The sequence below is a fragment of the Xiphophorus couchianus genome, chromosome 21 (genome assembly GCF_001444195.1).
Source record: "Xiphophorus couchianus chromosome 21, X_couchianus-1.0, whole genome shotgun sequence".
NCBI classification, from domain to species: Eukaryota; Metazoa; Chordata; class Actinopteri; order Cyprinodontiformes; family Poeciliidae; genus Xiphophorus; species Xiphophorus couchianus.
This window is the reverse complement of record NC_040248.1, coordinates 581110-603069: the sequence shown is the minus strand read 5'-3', so window position 1 is coordinate 603069 and position 21960 is coordinate 581110. Positions and strand designations below refer to the sequence as shown.

General features: G+C 48.1%; 1 protein-coding gene across 1 annotated transcript; it reads left to right on the top strand.

Moving 5' to 3' along the window:
* The first annotated feature begins 6104 nt into the window (after positions 1 to 6104).
* inhbaa (inhibin subunit beta Aa) lies at positions 6105 to 21517 on the top strand. The gene is made up of 3 exons (XM_028005560.1): positions 6105 to 8891; positions 9182 to 9840; positions 18602 to 21517. The coding sequence occupies exons 2-3, from the start codon at positions 9342 to 9344 to the stop codon at positions 19387 to 19389; spliced, it is 1287 nt and encodes a 428-aa protein (XP_027861361.1). The 5' UTR covers positions 6105 to 8891; positions 9182 to 9341; the 3' UTR covers positions 19390 to 21517.
* Positions 21518 to 21960: the final 443 nt, after the last annotated feature.

Sequence of the window (21960 nt, the reverse complement as noted above, 5' to 3'; positions counted from 1 at the left end):
ACAGAAGAGCTTCTGTCAGAAAGCATGCAGCAATGCATTCTGGGTAGTGAATAAACGTCACAGGCGAAGAACATGAGGAGAAGAAACAGAACTACTGCTGAAACAGCCTTCACCCCCTTCAAAATAAGAGCATGAATGGAAACAAAAGAGCAATTCTTCAACACAGATGTTGAACTTTAAGTACATCAGCATTTTGAATTTATCTGGTAAATTAGCTTAGCAAAAGCTAAGTGTGCTAAGCCTTTTCAAAGTTAGAAAATATGCAAATATAGCTCAGCTGTAAATATAACCGTGCAGCACGATACAGAACAAATATGATTAAAACACATGAGAAACATTTAACTTTATATCTAAAATGAGAAAATAGGAAACGTACATATATTAGCCGCGTGGTTCAAAGCCTGGGGAAAAAATAGCGGCTTAAATCCGGTAGCATGGAAAAACATTTCCAGGGAAGGAGCTACGTTACGTTAGCTGCTGGAGCTACGTTACGTTAGCTGCTGGAGTTACGTTACGTTAGCTGCTGGAGCTACGTTACGTTAGCTGCTGGAGCTACGTTACGTTAGCTGCTGGATTTACGTTACGTTAGCTGCTGGAGCTACGTTACGTTAGCTGCTGCATCAAGATTAAAGCTACATCTTACAAGCCTGATGTTCCAGTGATGTCAGTAAACAGAAATCACATTAAACATGTAAGAACAGAATCCTGACATAAATATATTCAGTAATAAAGTGATTAGTTTTATAAACTGATTAGTGATTCTTGTTTAGCTGAAGCTAAAGCTGCAGTTTCACTTGGCTGGATGTCCAACTTCATCTTTAGGTGTAATTATCGGAAAATGAGACGTTAAATGAGAAGACGTTTACCCAGAAGCCTCAGCGGTCCGTCCAGGATGAAGGAGGTCAAAGTGCTTCAGAGTCCTGATCATTGAAAACAGGAGCCTGAATCAGCAGAACTCAGGAGGTTTTAAACGTTCAGCCAGAACAGCGAGGATCATTTATTCAGGCAGGATCAGCTGAATCTGATCTGGTGAGTAAAGACCAACTGCTGCTGTGCTACTGGGAGCTCTGGGAGCTCTGGGTGTCCACCAGCATCCAGGCTAATGGTTTTAACGGCAACCCGCTGGGGTCAAACCAACACTGAAAATCTGTTTCAAACGGTTCTGTTTCCACTGAGCGGGTCGGGTCGGAGCTGCTTCACCACACAAACATCGGCTCAGCTTACAGTCGGGTCAAAGGTCACAGCCTCAGACTGAGAAGAACCGCTACGACCTTGAGTCACGGTCCTGTTGGGCCGAAACCAGCTGGACGGTCTGAGCTGCTACGTCAGGAGAGGAGATTTAAGGTGGAAACACGGAGAGTCAGAGGAGATTTAAGGTGGAAACACGGAGAGTCAGAGGAGATTTAAGGTGGAAACAGAGAGTCAGAAGAGATTTAAGGTGGAAACACAGAGTCAGAGGAGATTTAAGGTGGAAACACGGAGAGTCAGAGGAGATTTAAGGTGGAAACAGAGAGTCAGAAGAGATTTAAGGTGGAAACACAGAGAGTCAGAAGAGATTTAAGGTGGAAACATGGACAGTCAGGGGAGATTTAAGGTGGAAACACAGAGTCAGAAGAGATTTAAGGTGGAAACAGAGAGTCAGGGGAGATTTAAGGTGGAAACAGAGAGTCAGGGGAGATTTAAGGTGGAAACAGAGTGTCAGAAGAGATTTAAGGTGGAAACAGAGAGTCAGGGGAGATTTAAGGTGGAAACAGAGAGTCAGAAGAGATTTAAGGTGGAAACAGAGAGTCAGAGGAGATTTAAGGTGGAAACATGGAGAGTCAGAGGAGATTTAAGGTGGAAACAGAGAGTCAGAAGAGATTTAAGGTGGAAACACGGAGAGTCAGAAGAGATTTAAGGTGGAAACAGAGAGTCAGGGGAGATTTAAGGTGGAAACAGAGAGTCAGAAGAGATTTAAGGTGGAAACACAGAGAGTCAGAGGAGAATTAAGGTGGAAACACAGAGTCAGAGGAGATTTAAGGTGGAAACACGGAGAGTCAGAGGAGATTTAAGGTGGAAACAGAGAGAGTCAGCGAAGATTTAAGGTGGAAACACAGAGTCAGAAGAGATTTAAGGTGGAAACACAGAGAGTCAGAGGAGATTTAAGGTGGAAACATGGAGAGTCAGCGAAGATTTAAGGTGGAAACACAGAGTCAGAGGAGATTTAAGGTGGAAACACAGAGTCAGAGGAGATTTAAGGTGGAAACAGAGAGAGTCAGAAGAGATTTAAGGTGGAAACATGGAGAGTCAGCGAAGATTTAAGGTGGAAACACAGAGTCAGAGGAGATTTAAGGTGGAAACACAGAGTCAGGGGAGATTTAAGGTGGAAACACAGAGTCAGAGGAGATTTAAGGTGGAAACAGAGAGTCAGGAGAGATTTAAGGTGGAAACAGAGAGTCAGGGGAGATTTAAGGTGGAAACAGAGAGTCAGAAGAGATTTAAGGTGGAAACAGAGAGTCAGGGGAGATTTAAGGTGGAAACAGAGAGTCAGAAGAGATTTAAGGTGGAAACACGGAGAGTCAGAAGAGATTTAAGGTGGAAACAGAAAGTCAGGGGAGATTTAAGGTGGAAACAGAGAGTCAGAAGAGATTTAAGGTGGAAACACAGAGAGTCAGAGGAGATTTAAGGTGGAAACAGAGAGTCAGAAGAGATTTAAGGTGGAAACACAGAGAGTCAGAGGAGATTTAAGGTGGAAACACAGAGAGTCAGGTGAGATTTAAGGTGGAAACAGAGAGTCAGAAGAGATTTAAGGTGGAAACAGAGAGTCAGAGGAGATTTAAGGTGGAAACACAGAGTCAGAGGAGATTTAAGGTGGAAACAGAGAGTCAGAAGAGATTTAAGGTGGAAACAGAGGGAGTCAGACGAAATTTAAGGTGGAAACAGAGAGTCAGAGGAGATTTAAGGTGGAAACAGAGAGTCAGAAGAGATTTAAGGTGGAAACAGAGGGAGTCAGACGAAATTTAAGGTGGAAACACAGAGTCAGAGGAGATTTAAGGTGGAAACAGAGAGTCAGAAGAGATTTAAGGTGGAAACAGAGGGAGTCAGACGAAATTTAAGGTGGAAACAGAGAGTCAGAGGAGATTTAAGGTGGAAACACAGAGTCAGAGGAGATTTAAGGTGGAAACAGAGAGTCAGAAGAGATTTAAGGTGGAAACAGAGTCAGAGGAGACTTAAGGTGGAAACAGAGAGTCAGAGAAAAGCCTCCATGTTGGACTGAGAGCTGCTGAGTCGGCGCGGCTCCCTGCTGGAGGTTCTGATTCACAGCTTGTTGAACACGCAGCCTTTGATCCGGGCCGAGTGAGCAGCACAGCCTGAATCAGCCCAACACCTGGACCCCTCAGAGCTGTGAGTCCGGACCAGAACCGGAGCTTTGAAGAGCGAACGCTGCTGCAGCTGCAGGTTTCTGTTTGGGTCACTTTGCTCCAAAACGCTGAAGCCGACAGGATCAAACTCAGACGGCAACATGAGCCGTAAATGAAGGCTGATGTTTCTAAACTTCCTCCCTGCCAGAACCAACCACATCAAAGGGTTAAACTGGCAGCCAATCAGAGAGCAGCCATCCTCACCGCTTCTATTTTTAGGATCCGACGACCTTTGAACTCAAACAGCACAGAAACTTCACCAGATTCCTGACCTCTGATTGGCTGGCTGGGGTTTGGACAACCACTTCAATGAAACACACACACACTGATACACACTGATACACACACACACACACACACACAGTAACACACACAGTAACACACACACACTGATACACACCGACACAGTAACACACACAGTAACACACACACACAGTAACACACACAGTAACACACACACACAGTAACACACACAGTAACACACACACAGTAACACACACAGTAACACACACAGAGTAACACACACACACACTGATACACACCGACACAGTAACACACACAGTAACACACACAGTAACACACACACACAGTAACACACACAGTAACACACACAGTAACACACACACACACACACACAGTAACACACACACACACACACAGTAACACACACACACACACAGTAACACACACACACCGACACAGTAACACACACAGTAACACACACAGTAACACACACACACACACACACAGTAACACACACAGTAACACACACACACACACAGTAACACACACAGTAACACACACAGTAACACACAGTAACACACACACACAGATACGCACACACAGTAACACACACAGTAACACACAGTAACACACACACACACACCGACACAGTAACACACACACACACACACAGTAACACACACAGTAACACACACACACACACAGTAACACACACACACCGACACAGTAACACACACAGACACACACAGTGACACACACACAGTAACACACACAGTGACACACACAGACACACACAGTGACACACACACAGTAACACACACAGTGACACACACACAGTAACACACACAGTAACACACACAGACACACACAGTGACACACACACAGACACACACAGTGACACACACACAGTAACACACACAGTAACACACACAGTAACACACACAGACACACACAGTGACACACACACAGACACACACAGTGACACACACACAGTAACACACACAGTAACACACACAGTAACACACACAGTAACACACACAGTGACACACACACAGACACACACAGTGACACACACACAGACACACACAGTGACACACACACAGTAACACACACAGTGACACACACACAGTAACACACACAGTGACACACACAGACACACACAGTGACACACACACAGACACACACAGTGACACACACACAGTAACACACACAGTGACACACACACACCGCCTGCATCAACTTTCCACCTCAAACTGATGAATCTTAAGAATTGATGGTTTTACATTTTAAATCAAATCCTTTCCAGATCCACCAAAGTGTTCAGAACCAGTCAGAACCTCTCGGTTCCCAGTTTGGATCAGATGAAGCCGTCAGACACATTGGTGGTTCTGTTGGGACTTGGACCTGCTGGAAATCCAACAGAACCTTAATTCCCTGGGTACTGTCTTCTTCTGACCCAGAAAGTTCTGCTGGACCGGTTCTCCAGGGATCTTTATGTTCCGAAGCCCAGTTTTTGCTGAAAGCCGATATTTTCTCTGATAAATGTGACGCAGTCAGCTTCCTGTGTGAGCGGTCAGAACCTCCAAATGGACCCGCAGAAGAAGAACCGGCTGTCCTCCCGGTCCGTTACGGCAGTAAAGATGGCCGCCGCCGTCTGTTAATGGATGTTAAAGCTGCTGAGAGCGACAGCAGGGTCACCGGATCAGAACCGGGCCGCTCAGAACCTGGATGTGGGTCAGATTCATGATTCATAGTGAGAAGAAATGATTTTGTTGTTCTGCTGCCAAAGTTCTGGAAGGTAATGTTTCTGTGATCGGTTTATTAAAAGGCTGCAGCTCTGAGGTTCTTCATGATTCTGTTCTGAAATCAAACAATAATCAGACAATAATCAGACAATAATCTGACAATAATCAGATATAATCAGATATAATCAGATATAATCAGATTAAATCAATTAAAGATAGAAGAAGATAACAGCTGGAACCATCAGGAACCCGGCGAGGCGTCCGGGTTCTTCCTGGCTTTAATCTCAGGAAAACTGAACACATTTATTTATTATATTTATTTTCCTCGTCTCGTTGGACCTCCGGGGTGGAAACGTGGTTGCCATGGTTACGGTCAGGACGACGCCGTCCCGCAGACCTCGGTGGGGTTGTGGCGGCTGCCGGCCACCAGGTGGAGCAGGCGAGCGCTCTGGCCAGTTTATTTACCGAGACACACAGAGACACGGCATGAAGAGGTTTACAGACGGTGACACCCAGAGAAGTGGAGAGCAGGGCTGAGGATCTGCCAACAAAACAAACAATCAGGCAGGCAGGCAGTCGGAGGAAGGAGACGATCCGCCTCCCTGTGCTGAAATATTTAAGCAGGCGGTTCGGCTGTGGCGGCTGCAGCATGTCGGAGGAACTTCTGTATGACTGCAGCATCATTTCACATCCATCTCCTCCAAATCCTCCCTGACATGTTTGGTGTCTTTGGAAACATTGAAACGTCTCCAGCAGACGTTTCAGTGTTTGTGGTCTGTGAGCCTTTTCATGGCCGCAGGCCGATTCCTGAGCCAGAGCGGCTCAGCGGCCGCCGGCTGGATGAAAGCTCCCTGACTGGAAGGTGGTTAGTTATTTAAAGCGGCTACCGGCCCAGACACGCTCACACCAACAATCCACCCTGCAGAGGCTTTATAAGGCAAGAGCGCGGCGATGAGCTCACTCAGGCAGGTTTGGTGAAAAACAAGCGTCCCACTCACGGCTCACACACTTTCCCCACAGCTGCTGATGTCAGAGCGGCGCAGGGAGAATCCCAGACGTCTGATCTCAGCCGGAAGCTGCAGCACGGCGTCTCCGCTTCCTCTACACTCACATGTGACTGGGCTCGGCAGATCCCGCGTCCCGGCTCCGCCTGATGTCACCAGCTCCAGTCGGCTCCTCTGAACCCGGCCGGGCTTTAACATCACTTTTAATTACAGACAAACTTCAGCTGCTTTTGTTGTTCCCTGATTGGATCCATCTGGTTCTGGTCGAACTTTAACTGTTCCTCCTGGAGGTTTGATAGACGCAGATCTACATCCCATCTGCTTCACCAAGAGACATTTTATTTATCGCGTTAAATGAATGAATCCCTCATTAGGGTGTAAATACTTTAGAACATGTCCCATGAGTTCGCTGTAAGTTTCTCCTGAAGCCGTTTGGAGCAGGAACTCCCCCTGGACCCGGTCAGCTCTTCCTATCTGCTAAAATAACTCTGGAAGTTTTTTCTGGATCGTTTCTCAACCAAACAAACACGATGACACAGAGTCCAGCAGGAAGCTGTGGGAGCAGGAGGCAGGTAATGACTGGGATTACTGGAGATCAGGGTGATTAAAACCCAAACAAACCCGGCGTGTTCATGGAGACGATGTTTCACCCTGACGGTCTGTCAGATGAAACCGAGATTCTTCCTGTCAGAGTCACCAAACCCGATTCAGTGGAGATCTGGAAACTTCCAGGAGTTAAATGATCTCAACTGAATACGTTCATCAGGAATCTTTAAATAGACTCACAGTCATCTGAAAAGGCTCCGTTATGACCTCTGACCCAAACCAGGAAACCCTTTAGAGATTCTGTTTGGCTCATTTGGACCAGAACCGGCTGAAGGAATCTGATCCCAGAGTCTCGCCTTCAGGTTGCTAATCCTGGTCACACCTTCCTGTCACGTGTTTTCTGCCTTACGCCTGGAAAACCTCAGAGCTGAAATCTGTCTGACATCCAGAACCGCGAAGTCGCCGCAACGCTAACAGGAAACCCGGCAACAGGAAACCCGGCAACAGGAAACCCGGCAACGCCAACAGGAAACCCGGCAACGCCAACAGGAAACCAGGAAACCCGGCAACAGGAAACCCGGCAACGCCAACAGGAAACCCGGCAACGCCAACAGGAAACCAGGAAACCCGGCAACAGGAAACCCGGCAACACCAACAGGAAACCCGGCAACGCCAACAGGAAACCAGGAAACCCGGCAACAGGAAACCCGGCAACGCCAACAGGAAACCCGGCAACGCCAACAGGAAACCAGGAAACCCGGCAACAGGAAACCCGGCAACGCCAACAGGAAACCCGGCAACGCCAACAGGAAACCAGGAAACCCGGCAACAGGAAACCCGGCAACGCCAACAGGAAACCCGGCAACGCCAACAGGAAACCAGGAAACCCGGCAACAGGAAACCCGGGAACGCCAACAGGAAACCCGGGAACGCCAACATCACGGACAAACGCCGAGTCTCATCTCTGATCGATTTATAAAACGTTTCAGTTTAATCACATGAAAACCAGAATCCAACAGCAGAAATGAGGAAAATGTTTTATGGTGCATTAAAATCCTTTGAGGCGCTAAGATTCATGAAGATCTGAGGAAATGAGAGCAGCTGATGTGATGACATCACATGTGAAGGTCCGGTTCATGATCCGGACCTTCACACCAGCTGTGAAACACAGCCGACATTTAACTGGACTTGATCTGTCCATTCAGGTTAAACTCCTAAATTAGCTGAAGGTTTTATTATTTTTATTTTATTATTACAGCAGAAAATCTTCAGACGTTTCAACCAGAACAACTTGGAAAGTTTTTGATTTCCTGCTTCGTTGATCTGCCGTCTCCTTCCTGTGACGATGTTTTTGTTCAACCGTCTCACGATGGGCTGCAGCAGCCAGGTCGGTTCTGCTCCGGTCGTTTGGGTCGGAGAACGAAGGACTGATCCTGGTCATCCAGAACCATCAGAGGTTTATGGTTCAAAGTTTTCATCACCCAGAGGACAAACCGTCCCAAGAGCCCGACGGCTCCGTCTGAGCGGCGATGACATCACATCCAGGAGGGTTCTGGACCGGCTCGCCGATCCGTTACCTTCTCGCCCCGAGACGAGACGATGACGGCGCCGACCGGAGCCGAGAGCCACCAGACCAAACACCGACTGCCTGATAGACGCTCGGCAGATGGAGGGAAGAGTCACGGTTTCTAACCCTCGCTCACTCGGCGGGCGCGTGCGGCGAAGAGCGCGGTGCGTCACCGGCGAGCGGGAGGAGGAGAGAGAGGGAGGAGGAGAGAGAGGGAGGAGGAGAGAGAGAGAGGAGGAGAGAGAGAGAGGAGGCAGCTGTACTTATGGCAGGAGGCGCCGAGAGCCGCAGCAGACAGAGACCGGCCCACTCCGCTAAAATCATTCAACTGGTGAGCGAGAGAGCGCACTCCAGTCTGACGGAGCGAGAGAGGGAGGGAGCAGAGGTAAAGAGAGAGAGGAACTCCCTTCATCTGGGATAACTTAGTCCTCTCTAACACACACACACACACACACACACACACACACTCTGCAGAGATTCACCCCGGGAACAGCCTCCGTCCTTCATCCATTCATCTCCTGAGTTTCTCCTCTTCTTGTTTTCTTATTTCTTCTCCTCTTTCTTTCTTTCTTTCTTTCTTGACGCCTCCACATTTTGCAGCCATCTGTCCCTGACAAAAAGGAGGATTACTCATTTTCTCCCTTGCCGTTGTGTTTTCTCTCTCCTTCGTTGCAGTTTTTCCCTGGTTGGCAGGTGAACCGAGAGCTGAGCTCAACTTTCAGCTCCAAACTTCTGAGCGAAGAGACAAAGAACCCAGGAACTCTTTCCTCTGGACTCAATTTTATTCGACTTCTGGACTTTTTGGACTCTGTCCGTCCCTCCGGTTGGTGGCAACATGTCTGTGTTACCGTTCCTCGGCTGGGTCCTTCTGGTTCTGGTTCTGGTCCAGGGCGGTGGAGCGGACCTGCCCTCCGGGCCGCTGTCCCTGACGCTCCAGTCGCCGCCGGACGCCGCCGGCGCCCACTGCCCGTCCTGCGCCCTGGCCCGGATGAGGCGCGGCGACGGGCCGGACGGCGAATCGCCGGCGTACGCGGAGGAGAAGGCGGCGCAGCAGGACGTGGTGGAGGCGGTGAAGAGGCACATCCTCAACATGCTCCACCTGCAGGCCCGGCCCAACATCACCCGGCCCGTGCCGCGCGCCGCGCTCCTCAACGCCCTGCGCAAGCTGCACGTGGGGCGAGTGGCCGAGGACGGCAGCGTGCAGATCGAGGGAGAGGAGGAGGTACGAGGAAGAGGAGGCAAGGGGGGAGGAGCAGCGGCGGCGGCCGGAGCGCGGGCGGGAGACGGTGGCGACGCGCCGGAGACGACGGAGATCATCACCTTCGCCGAGGCTGGTGAGTCTGGCAGACGGCCGTCACTCAGAGGGAGAGAGTGTGTGTGTGTGTGTGTGTGTGTGTGTGTGTGTGTGTGTGTGTGTGTGTGTGTGAGTAAACACTGCAGCGGCGTCGGGTCCACCTGATCTCGCTCAGCTGATCCGTCACTAACGGCCCCCTGCTGCTCTCACAGAATACCTCGTTATCTGCTGACAGTCAGCGGGGTTCTGGGCGGCGGCGCCGGGTTCTGATCCGTTTGTTTTCCCTGACAGACGGTGCAGTGGGGGTAGGGGTGGGGGGTGTGGGGGGGTCAGGTGTTAGACGGCTTCGTCACCTTTAACCTGCAGACCAGCTGCAGGGCACGCTTCGCCCATTTTAACACCTTTAAATCCGGGTCAGTGACGGGTCACAGCACCAGGACTCCTGAGGGATCCTGAAGGTGATCCGGGTTGAGACCCGATTCTGAAGGTCCAGTTGGGTTGTTTAAGCAGACGGAGCCGAGTTTACCTGCTGCGGCGGCTCACCTGTCAGCGGCGGCGCCGTGTGGGCGGGACTCTGGGTCTGCTGCAGCAGTTTGGGTTTCTGTAGGCGAGAGTCTGGAGCAACAGATGGAAAAGAGTTTTATGGAGCGGGTCGGGTCGGAGTGGATCGGAGCAGCTTCACCGAGACAGAAACGGGCTGAAGCTGCTCTGATCTCACGCCGCCTCGCCGTCCTCCCTGAAACTCCGTCTGGATCAGAACCAATCAGAACTTCACTGAGCCGCTTCCTGCAGCCCATCAGATCTGATTAAACCCAGAGTTTCGTCTCACAGGCAGCGTTGCTGGTTCCCAGCCGGTCGCTCATTCTGGTTCTGGTTCTGTTGGACGTTTCCTTCCTGTTAGCAGGAAGTTGTTTCTCTCCACTGTCACTGGGTTCTTGCTGCACCAAAATCCAGATCTTCCTTGAATGTCTGTTCTTCTCCAGTCGTTGCATCAAAACCCGACCCAGTTGACTGAACCGGACCGGATCAAATGGTTCTGGAGATGAACTGGATCCGTTTGCCAAAGAAAACATCACTGATCTAAATTAACATGTAAATAAACTAATTAATATTTTATGTTGAAACTTATTTCAAAGAAGAACTAAACCCTGCATCTTGTCTGTCAGGCTGTGATCCAGCAGTCTGAAGGTTTCAGTCGTTCAGTCCAGCTTTGGACCCGGTCTGGCTCGGTTCTGATTGGATTCTGTGGGTTTGTTCTCTGGTCGGTTTGGAGCTGCAGGCGCCGTTTACGGCTCTTTTCTCAGCCAGTAAACTGAAGATCATCGGGGCGTTAAACGGCCCCAGAAAGTTCCTCTCTGTCAGCAGAATCTGGGAGGTTCTGGTGCTACCAGAACCCGGGCGACGGTACCGGCCCGGTCCTCTGGCTCGGGTTTATTGGGCTTTTATCTGGGGGTTGTCATGTGAACGCCTGGCTGAGCGTTTGAGGAGGAATTTAACACGTTTCATGTTGCTGCCGCTGCAGAGCTGCAGAGTTGTGGGACGCAGCTAAAAACACTTGTGGTTAGCCAGAGCGCGCTTTACAGTCAACATCTTGAAGCAATTTTCCCATCCAACGTAAGAAGAGGCACATTGCAGATGAAGTATTTACATTTGTGTCGAGTTGAGAATGATTCGATCACAAAGCAGCTTCAACGTTTTTCCCTCATGAAAGGTTCTGGGTCTGGTTTCCAAACAAACTACAGCAACCGACTCGTCATTTAACGGCGTTTCTCTGGGAGCAGATTCCCTTTTAATGCCCCAGTTTAGACTGGAGGGGTTGGAGCTAATGAGCCATCAGCTCAGACTCTTTGAAGCTTTGACTCACGATTCTTCATTCTGACCTGGAAAATGTTTTCTGCCACATCAAGAAGATTCAGAAATGCTCACAAAATAAAAATACAAAATCGAATCATAAAATAATGATCTGCTTAAAGCTGAAGGCTTCAGCCACGTGTTGAACAACGTTTCACTTCACTCAGTCTAACTCCAGATGAATTATGACTGAGATGATCTAATCCCAGATTAAACATTAATTAAGCAGGAAGCAGGTAAATAACACCGACCAGCAGGGGGCGCCTCTGAGCTGCTCTGACTGGAACAGGAGTCAAAAAGTGGATCGTTGAATCAGCTGAACGGACCGGTCCGGTCCGGTCGGTCGGAACCACTGGTGAAGACAATAAAGGAAAATATTAGAGGATGTAGAAAAGTTGAATTAAACGTCATTTTTCTGATTTTTATGAAGAGATGAAAAACAGAACCGCAGAAACTAGATGATTATAAAAGTTAAAGGAACAAATGCTATTAAAAAGTTTATAACAAAACACCAGGAGCCTCATGCATAACAGAGAGCGACCTTTCACAATAAAACTTGGCGTACGGAAAAATGTAGAAACGTGCGGCACAAAATAATGTTATGCATAAATCCATGTGCAGCAGGAGGCCGCGCAGCTTTCCTTTATTAATCCTGGTTTACAGGAAGCTGATCAGCTGCTGCTCCGCCTGTCTGTCGCCTCCATAAACATCTTAATGTAAATCAGTATAAATACCAGGAAGTCTGCCGCCAGGTGGAGCAGTAACCATGGCAACGTCATTGTTTGTAGCAGAATAAATATTTATAATAATAATAATGATATATATTTTTAAAAGGTGCTTTCAGGGAACATAATGTAACCTCACAATAATAAAATAATACATTTTAAAGAAGGAAAAAAATCCAAATAATAAAAACTATAAAATAAAGAGATTCTGTAAATGCCTGTTAGAACATCAAAGCGTTCAGCAGAGATTTAAAGACTCAGAGTCACTGAGAGGAAAATGGACGTTTATTATGAATTTACAGAGTCCAGATGATTTCTGGCTCCACTGGAGGACGGCTGCAGCTGGACCAGTACCGGTACCTGCTTTAAGTTCTGCTCAGAGCTCCAGGATGATCAGTCTGGATGAATCTAAACACCAATAAACCATCAGATCAATCTGATCTCTGATCAATGGCTCCATGTTCTCCATCAGAGCCAAAGCTCCTCAGGTAGCAGCTCACCTGGATGCAGCTACTGATATACCTGGGATTGTCTCCACACCTGATCACCTGATCAATAATCAAACTGTCTGGAGTTAATCTGCTGATCCAACCAGGTTTCATTTTTACTGAGAATAAATGACCCATAGATTCATTCAGACGAAGCGTTACATTATGAGACACAAACTGAGGAAAATTATTATTTACATTCTAGTGAAGTTTTATTTTCTTTATTGTGTGTGTGTGTGTGTGTGTGTTAGCTTATTGTCTGAGGATAAATGTGGTTCAGGTTCATCGTTTAAACACTAAAATATTAAAATCATGAAAATCATCAGGTTTGATGCTTTTTGGTCTAAATAACTGAATCAGATTTCAGAGGATTTTGTGAGTTTTGACTCTTTATAGTTTATTATTGTTCATAGTTAAAGTTTTTGTTACTGCTGCACATTTTCACGCCAGTGAAAAAGTTTGCGTATATTTTACGCAAACTTTGACGCAAAGTAAATTTTTATACATGTTGACTTGTGCGTCAAATATCGCGCCGCACATTTAATGCGCAGGTTTTATGCATGAGGCCCCATCTTCTAAATATAAACATGTAAATCCAAACTGGCCACTAGGTGTCAGTGTTTGTGTCACGGCATTGAGCGATAGCTTTGTGAGCTAACACTAGCTTAGCTACCTGGCAGCAGCAGCTGTTCCTTTAGCCCCGCCCACTTTCCTTACCACTGGGTTGAGAAGGAGCATCTGTCTCCGTAGAAGATCTCTGATGGAAACCAGCGGCCCAGTAAACTCTCCTAGCCTGCAGAGCGCCTCCATTAAATGCTTAAGGCCCTGCAGCCTCCTGGGAAAGAAGCGGTGCATTCAGGGAGCGCAGTAATTATTTTGGGCCGTGGAGATGGCGGGAACGGGAGCGCAGGGATGACTGGGTTCTTGGCGGAGACCAAGTGTCAACCTCTGTTTAGCAGCTCGGGGACAATGTCCATCTGTCCCCTGTTTTTTCCTGTCCTCTGTTTAGAGTCCGTCCCTGTTTATCTTCTCCCCGTCCCTCACCACACACAGAGGACAATTAGGCTAATTGAACTTAATTGAACACATCATTAGCGACATTCCTGGAAGCACTTTCATCCGCCTGCTCCGCGCGCTCACCCCGGCCTTCCCTCGCTGCCCGGCCGCAGAATAAACCCGCCTTTGTACTTCTGGCAGCGCCGCCACCAGCTCGGGGTCACTTCACTGACCTCTGACGGCCACGGGGAGCCGCAGGCCGCCGCCGACTGGACGACACGAACATCTGTCTGGTGCGGTTCTGCTGCTATAACCTTGTTTGGTTCTGGTTCTGTTTATTCTGTGTTCTGTCATGTTTTCTCTCATAGTTCTGGTTCTCCTCCCCACCGCGGCACCGCTCTGCGTGGCGTGTTTACAGGCCTCTCCGCGGTGCGTTCAGGGGCCTGTTTACAGTTGTGTCTGCGGTGCGTTCAGGGGCCTGTTTACAGTTGTGTCCGCGGTGCGTTCAGGGGCCTGTTTACAGTTGTGTCCGTGGTGCGTTCAGGGCGTGTTTACGGTAGTTTCCGTGGTGCGTTCAGGACGTGTTTACGATAGTTTCCGTGGTGCGTTCAGGACGTGTTTACGGTAGTTTCCGTGGTGCGTTCAGGACGTGTTTACGGTAGTTTCCGTGGTGCGTTCAGGACGTGTTTACGGTAGTTTCCGTGCAGTCGGAGCCGCAGCGGTTGGAGTTTTGGGTCGGGCCGTCCGTCCATCACCTCATTTGGCTCGGCTTTGATGTGTGACAGAGATGCTCTGTGTGGACAGATGAGTCACTCCGTAGTAAACAGCTGCAGATTGGGAGAAGACCCGCTGACACGGAACATGACTCGATTCATCCACTGCTGAAAGTAGATCCTGCACTGAAAAACAAAATCTATGTACAATTTTCAGTCTGGTTTCTAGTGTAAATATCTCAGTTCACTTCAAAATAAGACAAAACTAACTTTAGATTTAGGAACCTGCTTTAAGTCAATCATTTTTGAATATTGATAAAAAGTTCTAGTTCCACTGGGAGATTATTTCCCTTCCACTACAGAAAAATGTTTCGCTAAGAATGAAATAATCAGCAGAACCAAATATCAACTTTAAGGAATTATTGAGTTAAAACTTAAAGCTTTTAACTTGGTAAGATTGAATATTTTTCAGTCTGCAGGATGTTGAAATAAAAACCAAAGTTCAGGAGTTCAAAGCGATGAAGAGAACCGGTTGGGTTGGTCAGTAACTGGTTCCTGTTCTCCAGGATTTGGGTCCAGTTACAGACCCAACCTTCACGTCTCTGTGGACTTTAGAAACGTTCCATCAGGGTCCGGAGACGATCCGGAGTTTCTCAACCAGGAATCGATTTTTTCCTCTTCGCTTCGTCTTCCTGGTTCTGAAATCTGCAACGCTTTGCCCCGAGGTCTTGGACCAGAACCAAAAACCCGGGAAAATAGACACGGAGTCCAAAAGAACTTTGTCTTGATAAAAATGTCCAGAACTTCCTGCCGGTTCTATTTCTGCTCCAACAGAACCATCAGCTGGTTCTGCAGAACTTTCAGCGACCCTCAGCTGTTCCTCTCTATCCTCTGCAGGAGGTTCTGGTTCTGGTTCTGCAGACGGGGAGCCGTTGGCAGGAAGTGTTTCCTTCCTGCTGTGGAAGATGTGGAGGTTCTGTTCTCTGGTTCTGTTCTGAATCGGTTCCTCCTGCAGGTCCGACTGGAACTCTTTATTTCCCGGGCTGACTGTGGGAACCGGGCTGGCGCTGGAAGAGGTTCTGACCCGGCTCAGACCGCTCCGGTCCAAAGTGTTGTGTCAGAACGGGGAAGCGCAGTTTGGATCGGCTCCCTGCCGTCTGAAGCCGGATCCGGCTGCTGGAACCGATTTACGGCTCGGTTTTATTTGCCGCTAACAGCCGGCGCTGTTCACACCCAGCGGCCCGCTAGTCCGCACATGGAACCGATTCCAGAACCGCCAGTAAAAACAGATCCCGCTGGTTTCAAACCGGGCCGAACTGGCACCCAGCAGAACCAGCAGGTTCTTATGTTCTGGAGGGGATCATGTTGGTGTCTCCAGGTGGACCTGGTCAGGAACCAGAACTTTGGTCTGGGTTTGTGGATCTGCAGAACATATCTGGACAGGATTCTGAGACAGAACCGCTCTGGTTCTGGTTCTGGTCGTGCTGAATCTGGACATCTGGACATCACCATTTAATGTTCTGATCCTCAGTTCTGCTCCACAAATTAAACAGATTTTCTGTGAATTAGTTGATAAAAAGGTTTTAAACTAGTTTTAGTTTTTACTGAGTCAAAGTTTAATAAACAGAATTAATTTAACTGAACTGGAAAAACTTTGTTGGTAAAATGGGAACAAAGTTATGAACTGGGAATCAGTTCTGGTTAAAGTCAAGTTAGCATGATGCTAATGATGGTTTGGGAAAACATTGGTTAGACACAAATACAGGTACTACAGAGTTACTATAGTAACTGTATAGTACCAGTTCATACAGTTACTATAGAGTTACTATAGTAAATAGTATTATAGTAAATAGTACTATAGTAACTGTATAGTAACTATAGTAACAGTTCGTACAGCTACTATGAAGAACTGAAGTCGATATAAAATCCTCTTTTGGACAGAAGATGCTGTGAAGACTGAAGCGAATTCATAAAAAACATCAGCAGCTGATGGAGGTCTGAGGTGACCTTTGACCTTTATAGTGATTGACTTTAATGTTTAATGAAGGAACCAGAACATCTTAGCATTGGGTCATCAGGCGTTGCTCCACCAGCTGCTAGCTGAAGCTAACTGGTTTCATGTTGACTGAATCAGTTAAATTATAAAAATGTTGCGTTTGGTGTTCTAAAAACAATCAGAAATCTGAGTTATTTGATGGTTTGGTGGGTTTAGGTTTTGGAGTTTATTCCAGGCTCCTGGGGTCCAACTTTGTGTCAGAACTTCAGATTTTTATGTTTGTTTTGGTCGTAAATGTTCTCACAACGAGCCGCGGATCATTTTAACGACTCGACAGGAACCATCCACAGAATCTGCATCTGGAGAGGCTTCAAAATTCCCCACAGTGACGGACAATTATGGGATGCATTCTGCAGATTGTTTTCATTAAAGCCGGAGCAGAAGTTCATGAGAAAAAATGAAAAATGTTCAGATCGGCTCTTCTGCCAAGCTGCGCCGGGTTTTCATCTATTAGTCAGTCAGATGGATTTTTATTTGCTTCTCACTTCAGAGACAAACTTCTTGGTTCTTCCAGCAGAAGAAAATCCAGCTGGAGTTCAGAACCGGTTCTGGTACAGTAAGATGAGCTGCAGCTGACGGAACCAGAACATCTGCATGAAACCTGATCTCTGGGTTTTCTCTCGATTAAAATACGATGAAATTGATCCAGTTTGCTCTAAAGTGGGCGGAGCTTAACGAAGGTTCAGATTATTCCTGTTGGGTTTCAACTCCTCCTGTCCCTGGTTGATGAGCGGTTCTGTTGGACCGCTCCCTCTGGTTCTGGTATCCTGAACTGACCCGTCTGTGTCGGTTCTTGTTCCTTCCACTGGTTTTGAAAGATGGATCGGACCAAACTGAGCTTCTTCTGCAGGACGGTAAAGTGACCCAAACCTGCAGCCAAGTAGAAGAAGAGGCAGTGTTTGGAACCAGACACGGCCGGTTCTGCGGCCCGGTCCAGTCCAGCCGGTCCTCAGAAAGGATGAATGAACAGAACTCTTTACTTTCTGTCTCCTGGAGGTGATGATGATCTAAGTGAGATAATCGCCTCCAAACGTCTCTTAAGATGCTCTAATGGACTCAGTGAAGCCGCCTCCTCACACACACACACACACACACACACACATACACACACACACTCGTCGCCCATTCACACCGTCTAACTGAGCATCGCTGCTGCTGACATTCATAAACTCTGAAGTCGTGACTCGGTTCTGCGTTGCCCACGAGGCAGAGCATGCTGGGAGTCGCGCTGCCGGCCTGCAGGCTGCCAGGAAACATAAAGCTGCTCCACATGTGAGCAACCAGAGGAAGAACCGCCATAAAACCCACAGAGTGGAAACCACATGCAGCTTCATCGACCCAGACCAGAGCCGGGGGCGTTTGGAGAGCAAAGGTCCAGGAAGCCTGGTTCTGCTGCTGTAAGCAGGTACCAGGTGACTGTAGGGAGGAACAGCAGCAGAACGCAGAACCGATTCCTGAACGTAGAACTTTCTAGGAGGAATTCGTGTTTTCGTCCTAGTTAAAGTCCTCAGGAGGGTTTCACGCCGACGAAGCGACACGCTGCAGGTTTTCCACCATGTTGGTTCTGGAGGTCCGGAGCCGTCTCACCGTCAGAACCAGCAGCAGGATGAGACCACACAGGTTCTGGTGGGAACCATTAGCTGCTATAAAAACCTCCAACCGCCGCTGCTGAGTCTGTGTGTGTGTGTGTGTGTGTGTGTGTGTGTGTGTGTGTGTGTGTGTGTGTGTGTGTGGCTCACACTCTGATCTCTGAGGTGACGTTGTGTGTGTTTGTTGTCATGGCAACCAGTAGTTTGGGATGAAAACTCAGATTTCTCTTCACCGTTTCTCCTCTTTCCAAGGTGATGACGGTTTAAAGAACTTCATCTCCCATGAGTCTCTGGTTGTTGATCAGGAAGTCTCTGGTCTGACCTGTCAGCCAATCAGAGAGCAGAGCAGGTGACCTAACGCTGTCCTCTTCCTGTGTCTCCAGGTGAGTCCCAGGGCGTGGTGGACTTCGTCCTGTCCAAGGATGGAGGCGACATGTCCCTGGTGGAGCAGGCCAACGTCTGGCTCTTCCTCCGCTTGGCCAAAACCAACCGCAGCCGAGCCAAAGTCACCATCCGCCTGTTCCAGCAGCGCGGACGCGCCGCCACGCCGCAGGACGAGGTCCTGCTGGCCGAGAAGACGGTGGACACGCGGCGCAGCGGCTGGCACACCTTCCCGGTGTCCGCGGTGGTGCAGGCGCTGCTGGAGAGCCGGCGGAGCAGTGCGCTGAGCCTGCGGGTTTCCTGCCCGCTGTGCGGCGACTCCGGCGCCACGCTCGTCCTGGTCTCCGGCGGCAACCAGAGGGAGCAGTCCCACCGGCCCTTCCTCATGGCCGTGGTGCGGCAGGGCGACGGAGGCGACGCTCGGCGGCGCAGGAAGCGCGGCCTGGAGTGCGACGGGAAGGTGAGGGTCTGCTGCAAGAGGCAGTTCTACGTCAACTTCAAGGACATCGGCTGGAGCGACTGGATCATCGCGCCGTCCGGTTACCACGCCAACTACTGCGAGGGCGAGTGCCCGTCCCACGTGGCGAGCATCGCGGGCTCCACGCTGTCCTTCCACTCCACCGTCATCAGCCACTACCGCATGCGGGGCTACACCCCCTTCCAGAACCTGCGGTCGTGCTGCGTGCCCACCCGGCTACGCGCCATGTCCATGCTCTACTACAACGAGGAGCAGAAGATCATCAAGAAGGACATCAAGGACATGATCGTGGAGGAGTGCGGCTGCTCGTAAACGCTCGGACCCGAACGGGACGGACCGAACTGGACCGGAGGGGACGGAGGAGGCGGCAGCGCCGTCGCTCTCTGGGACGGAAACTCGTCTCCAGACTCGCCGAGTCAAACTCAGCCAGAGTCTCGATGGCACTTTCTGAAAAACCAGGAAAAAAGACAAAAAATGAATATCTAATATATTTTTGTTACAAACGGAGGGAGCGAGGCGTATTTATGTGGCGTTCAGGAACCGCTGCAGCAGTGGGACTTCAGAGAGACGAGGCCTGAAAAACTGAAAGATCTCAAACTATGCAACTTGTTTCCTGTCCTGCATCTGCTTCTGTTTCTACCTGCAGGAGTTGCGGAGACACCGTTACCATGTCCAAGTGTACGAGTGGAGCGTGTGTGAGTGTGTGTGTGTGTGTGAGAGTGAGACAGAGAGGATGTGTGTGTGTGTGTGAGTGAGACAGAGAGGATGTGTGTGTGTGTGTGTGTGTGTGTGTTGAGAGATACTTGAACAAAACAAGTTGGCTCGGCTGCTGGAACCAAACACTTCTTTACGTTACCATGGTAACCATGTTGATGTTATTATTAATATTATTGTTAGTAAGTATATTAATAATATTAATGTTATTCTTGTTAATAATATTTTGTGTTATTATTTCAGTTTTTCATGTTTAAGAAACGTTACAAACGTTGTGTTATTTTTTGCACTATAGCGACTTGACTTCAGGTCAGAGGTCAACAGGTCACATGTCACGGTTCAAGGCTTCTGATTGGTCCCCGCTGCGTTGGGAGTTTTAACCTCAGAACCAGTGAAACGCGACGTTAATTCAAACGATTCCCCTGGAGATCAAAATAAATCATGTTTGGTTTTTAATAAAACATTTTTAGTTCTTAGAGTTTAAATGTTTGAACTCGGAGGGAGAAACCTTCTGGTTGTGGTTCTTATGGGTCCCTCTGGTTTAATGACCTGCTGGGAAGAAAACATCCGTTTGGTTTCACTTTAGAGACTCCAGCCTACAGAACGACGAACCGGGTCGGTTCTCTGCAGAGTTCTTTAACGGTATCGGATCAGATCCATAAAAACAAACCTGACAGGGTGAAAGTTCCCTACAGGACGTCTGATTGGTTCTTTGTCTCCTCTGAATGTTAAAAATATAATATTTATTCATGTTTGCATATTGATGCTCACTTAAACGTTACGTTTGATCATCTGAAGGCACTTTATGAGAAACTGAACTGATTCTGGTTCCAGAACCAAATCAGTTCAGTTCATCAGACCCAAAGTGAATCATCATCAGATCCATAAGGTTCAGTCTAATCCTGATTATCATAATTTAATGGGAATTATTAAAGTATTTGTCTGAGTCATGAAGGAGGAGGTCTGAGATGTTTATGATTATGCAGGTTATTTATGGCTCCATGTTTCTCATGAATTTTCTGAATGAAGAGACTTCCTGTCTGCAGCTGTGAGCATTTAGACCCAAAGCAGAAAATGGTTTTGGTCTGTCGTAAATTAAACCCAGAGCAGAAAACGGATGAAATCTTCCTGTTCGAACACCAAAGAGTCCGTCTGACCTTCGGATTCATCGTTAAGATCAATTTAAACCTTCAGAAATCAGAAAACTGTTCAGACGTGAGAAAAAGGTCAGAACTGATGTTAATCCATGTCTTTCATTTCAAACTCATTTAGTTTCTGGAAGCTATTAAGTTTTGACAGATCATGTTCGTAAACTCCATTTCCCACAATGCTCTTCACCGTCACTGGTTCCACGTTGAGGAGCAGCTCAGAGCTGAAGGTTTAAATAAATCCCTGGTTTCATGTTTCAGTTCCTCCTTGTTTATGGACTCAAATTAAATATCAGTGCTAAAAAAGCAAAAGCTAATAGAACATGGCTGTATGTGTTTAGATGCTGTTTTTATATAAAAATAAGAATAATATAAATACTGACACTGAACAAAAGTGGACAAAGAATAAAAAGTATATTTTTTATTCTGTATATATGGAAGCCAGACTCAGTATGTTGCTTTGCTTTGTTGTAAATGAAATGTGCTTGTGGCATTTTTTATTCTTATTTATTTTATTGTATTCTTTGTTCTTTTGTTTAGGCTTCACTATTAAAGTCTGAAGGATGTACACAAAGGAAGCAGGCTGCTGTTTTCTGTCCTCACACACACACACACACACACACACACACACACACACACACACACACACACACACCCAGGTCCCTGCCATGTTTATCGCTGGGTTTCCCGGCGTTTGCAGCAGAGTGAAGGTTTCTCTGTCACACACGTTTCAAAACGTGACGCTGTGACGGTTCAGGATCTCTGGAGCGGCTCCAGCCGGGGCTTCGCTCCCTCAGCAGCTTCATTAAAGATAGTTGATAGTTTGAGAGAGAGGTCAAAGGTCGGCTGAAGCTCCTCCGCTCTGCTCTGCTTAACTTCAGAGCTGCTGGAGGCTCGGCAGCACTGAGGGAAGTCAGAACGTAAATAATCACATACAAGCTGGAAGATTTACACTCTGGAATCCAGCAGGAGATAAAACTGAGCTCTCAGAGGAACGGCTGAGCCGCGCTGCAGCACAGCG

What these genes read in the sequence shown, in the direction of transcription:
- inhbaa (XM_028005560.1), top strand. Translation starts at nt 9,342, where the DNA reads ATGTCTGTGTTACCGTTCCTCGGCTGGGTCCTTCTGGTTCTGGTTCTG. An exon ending in CATCACCTTCGCCGAGGCTG is followed by an intron (nt 9,841 to 18,601) that starts GTGAGTCTGGCA and finishes CTGTGTCTCCAG; the next exon opens with GTGAGTCCCAGGGCGTGGTG.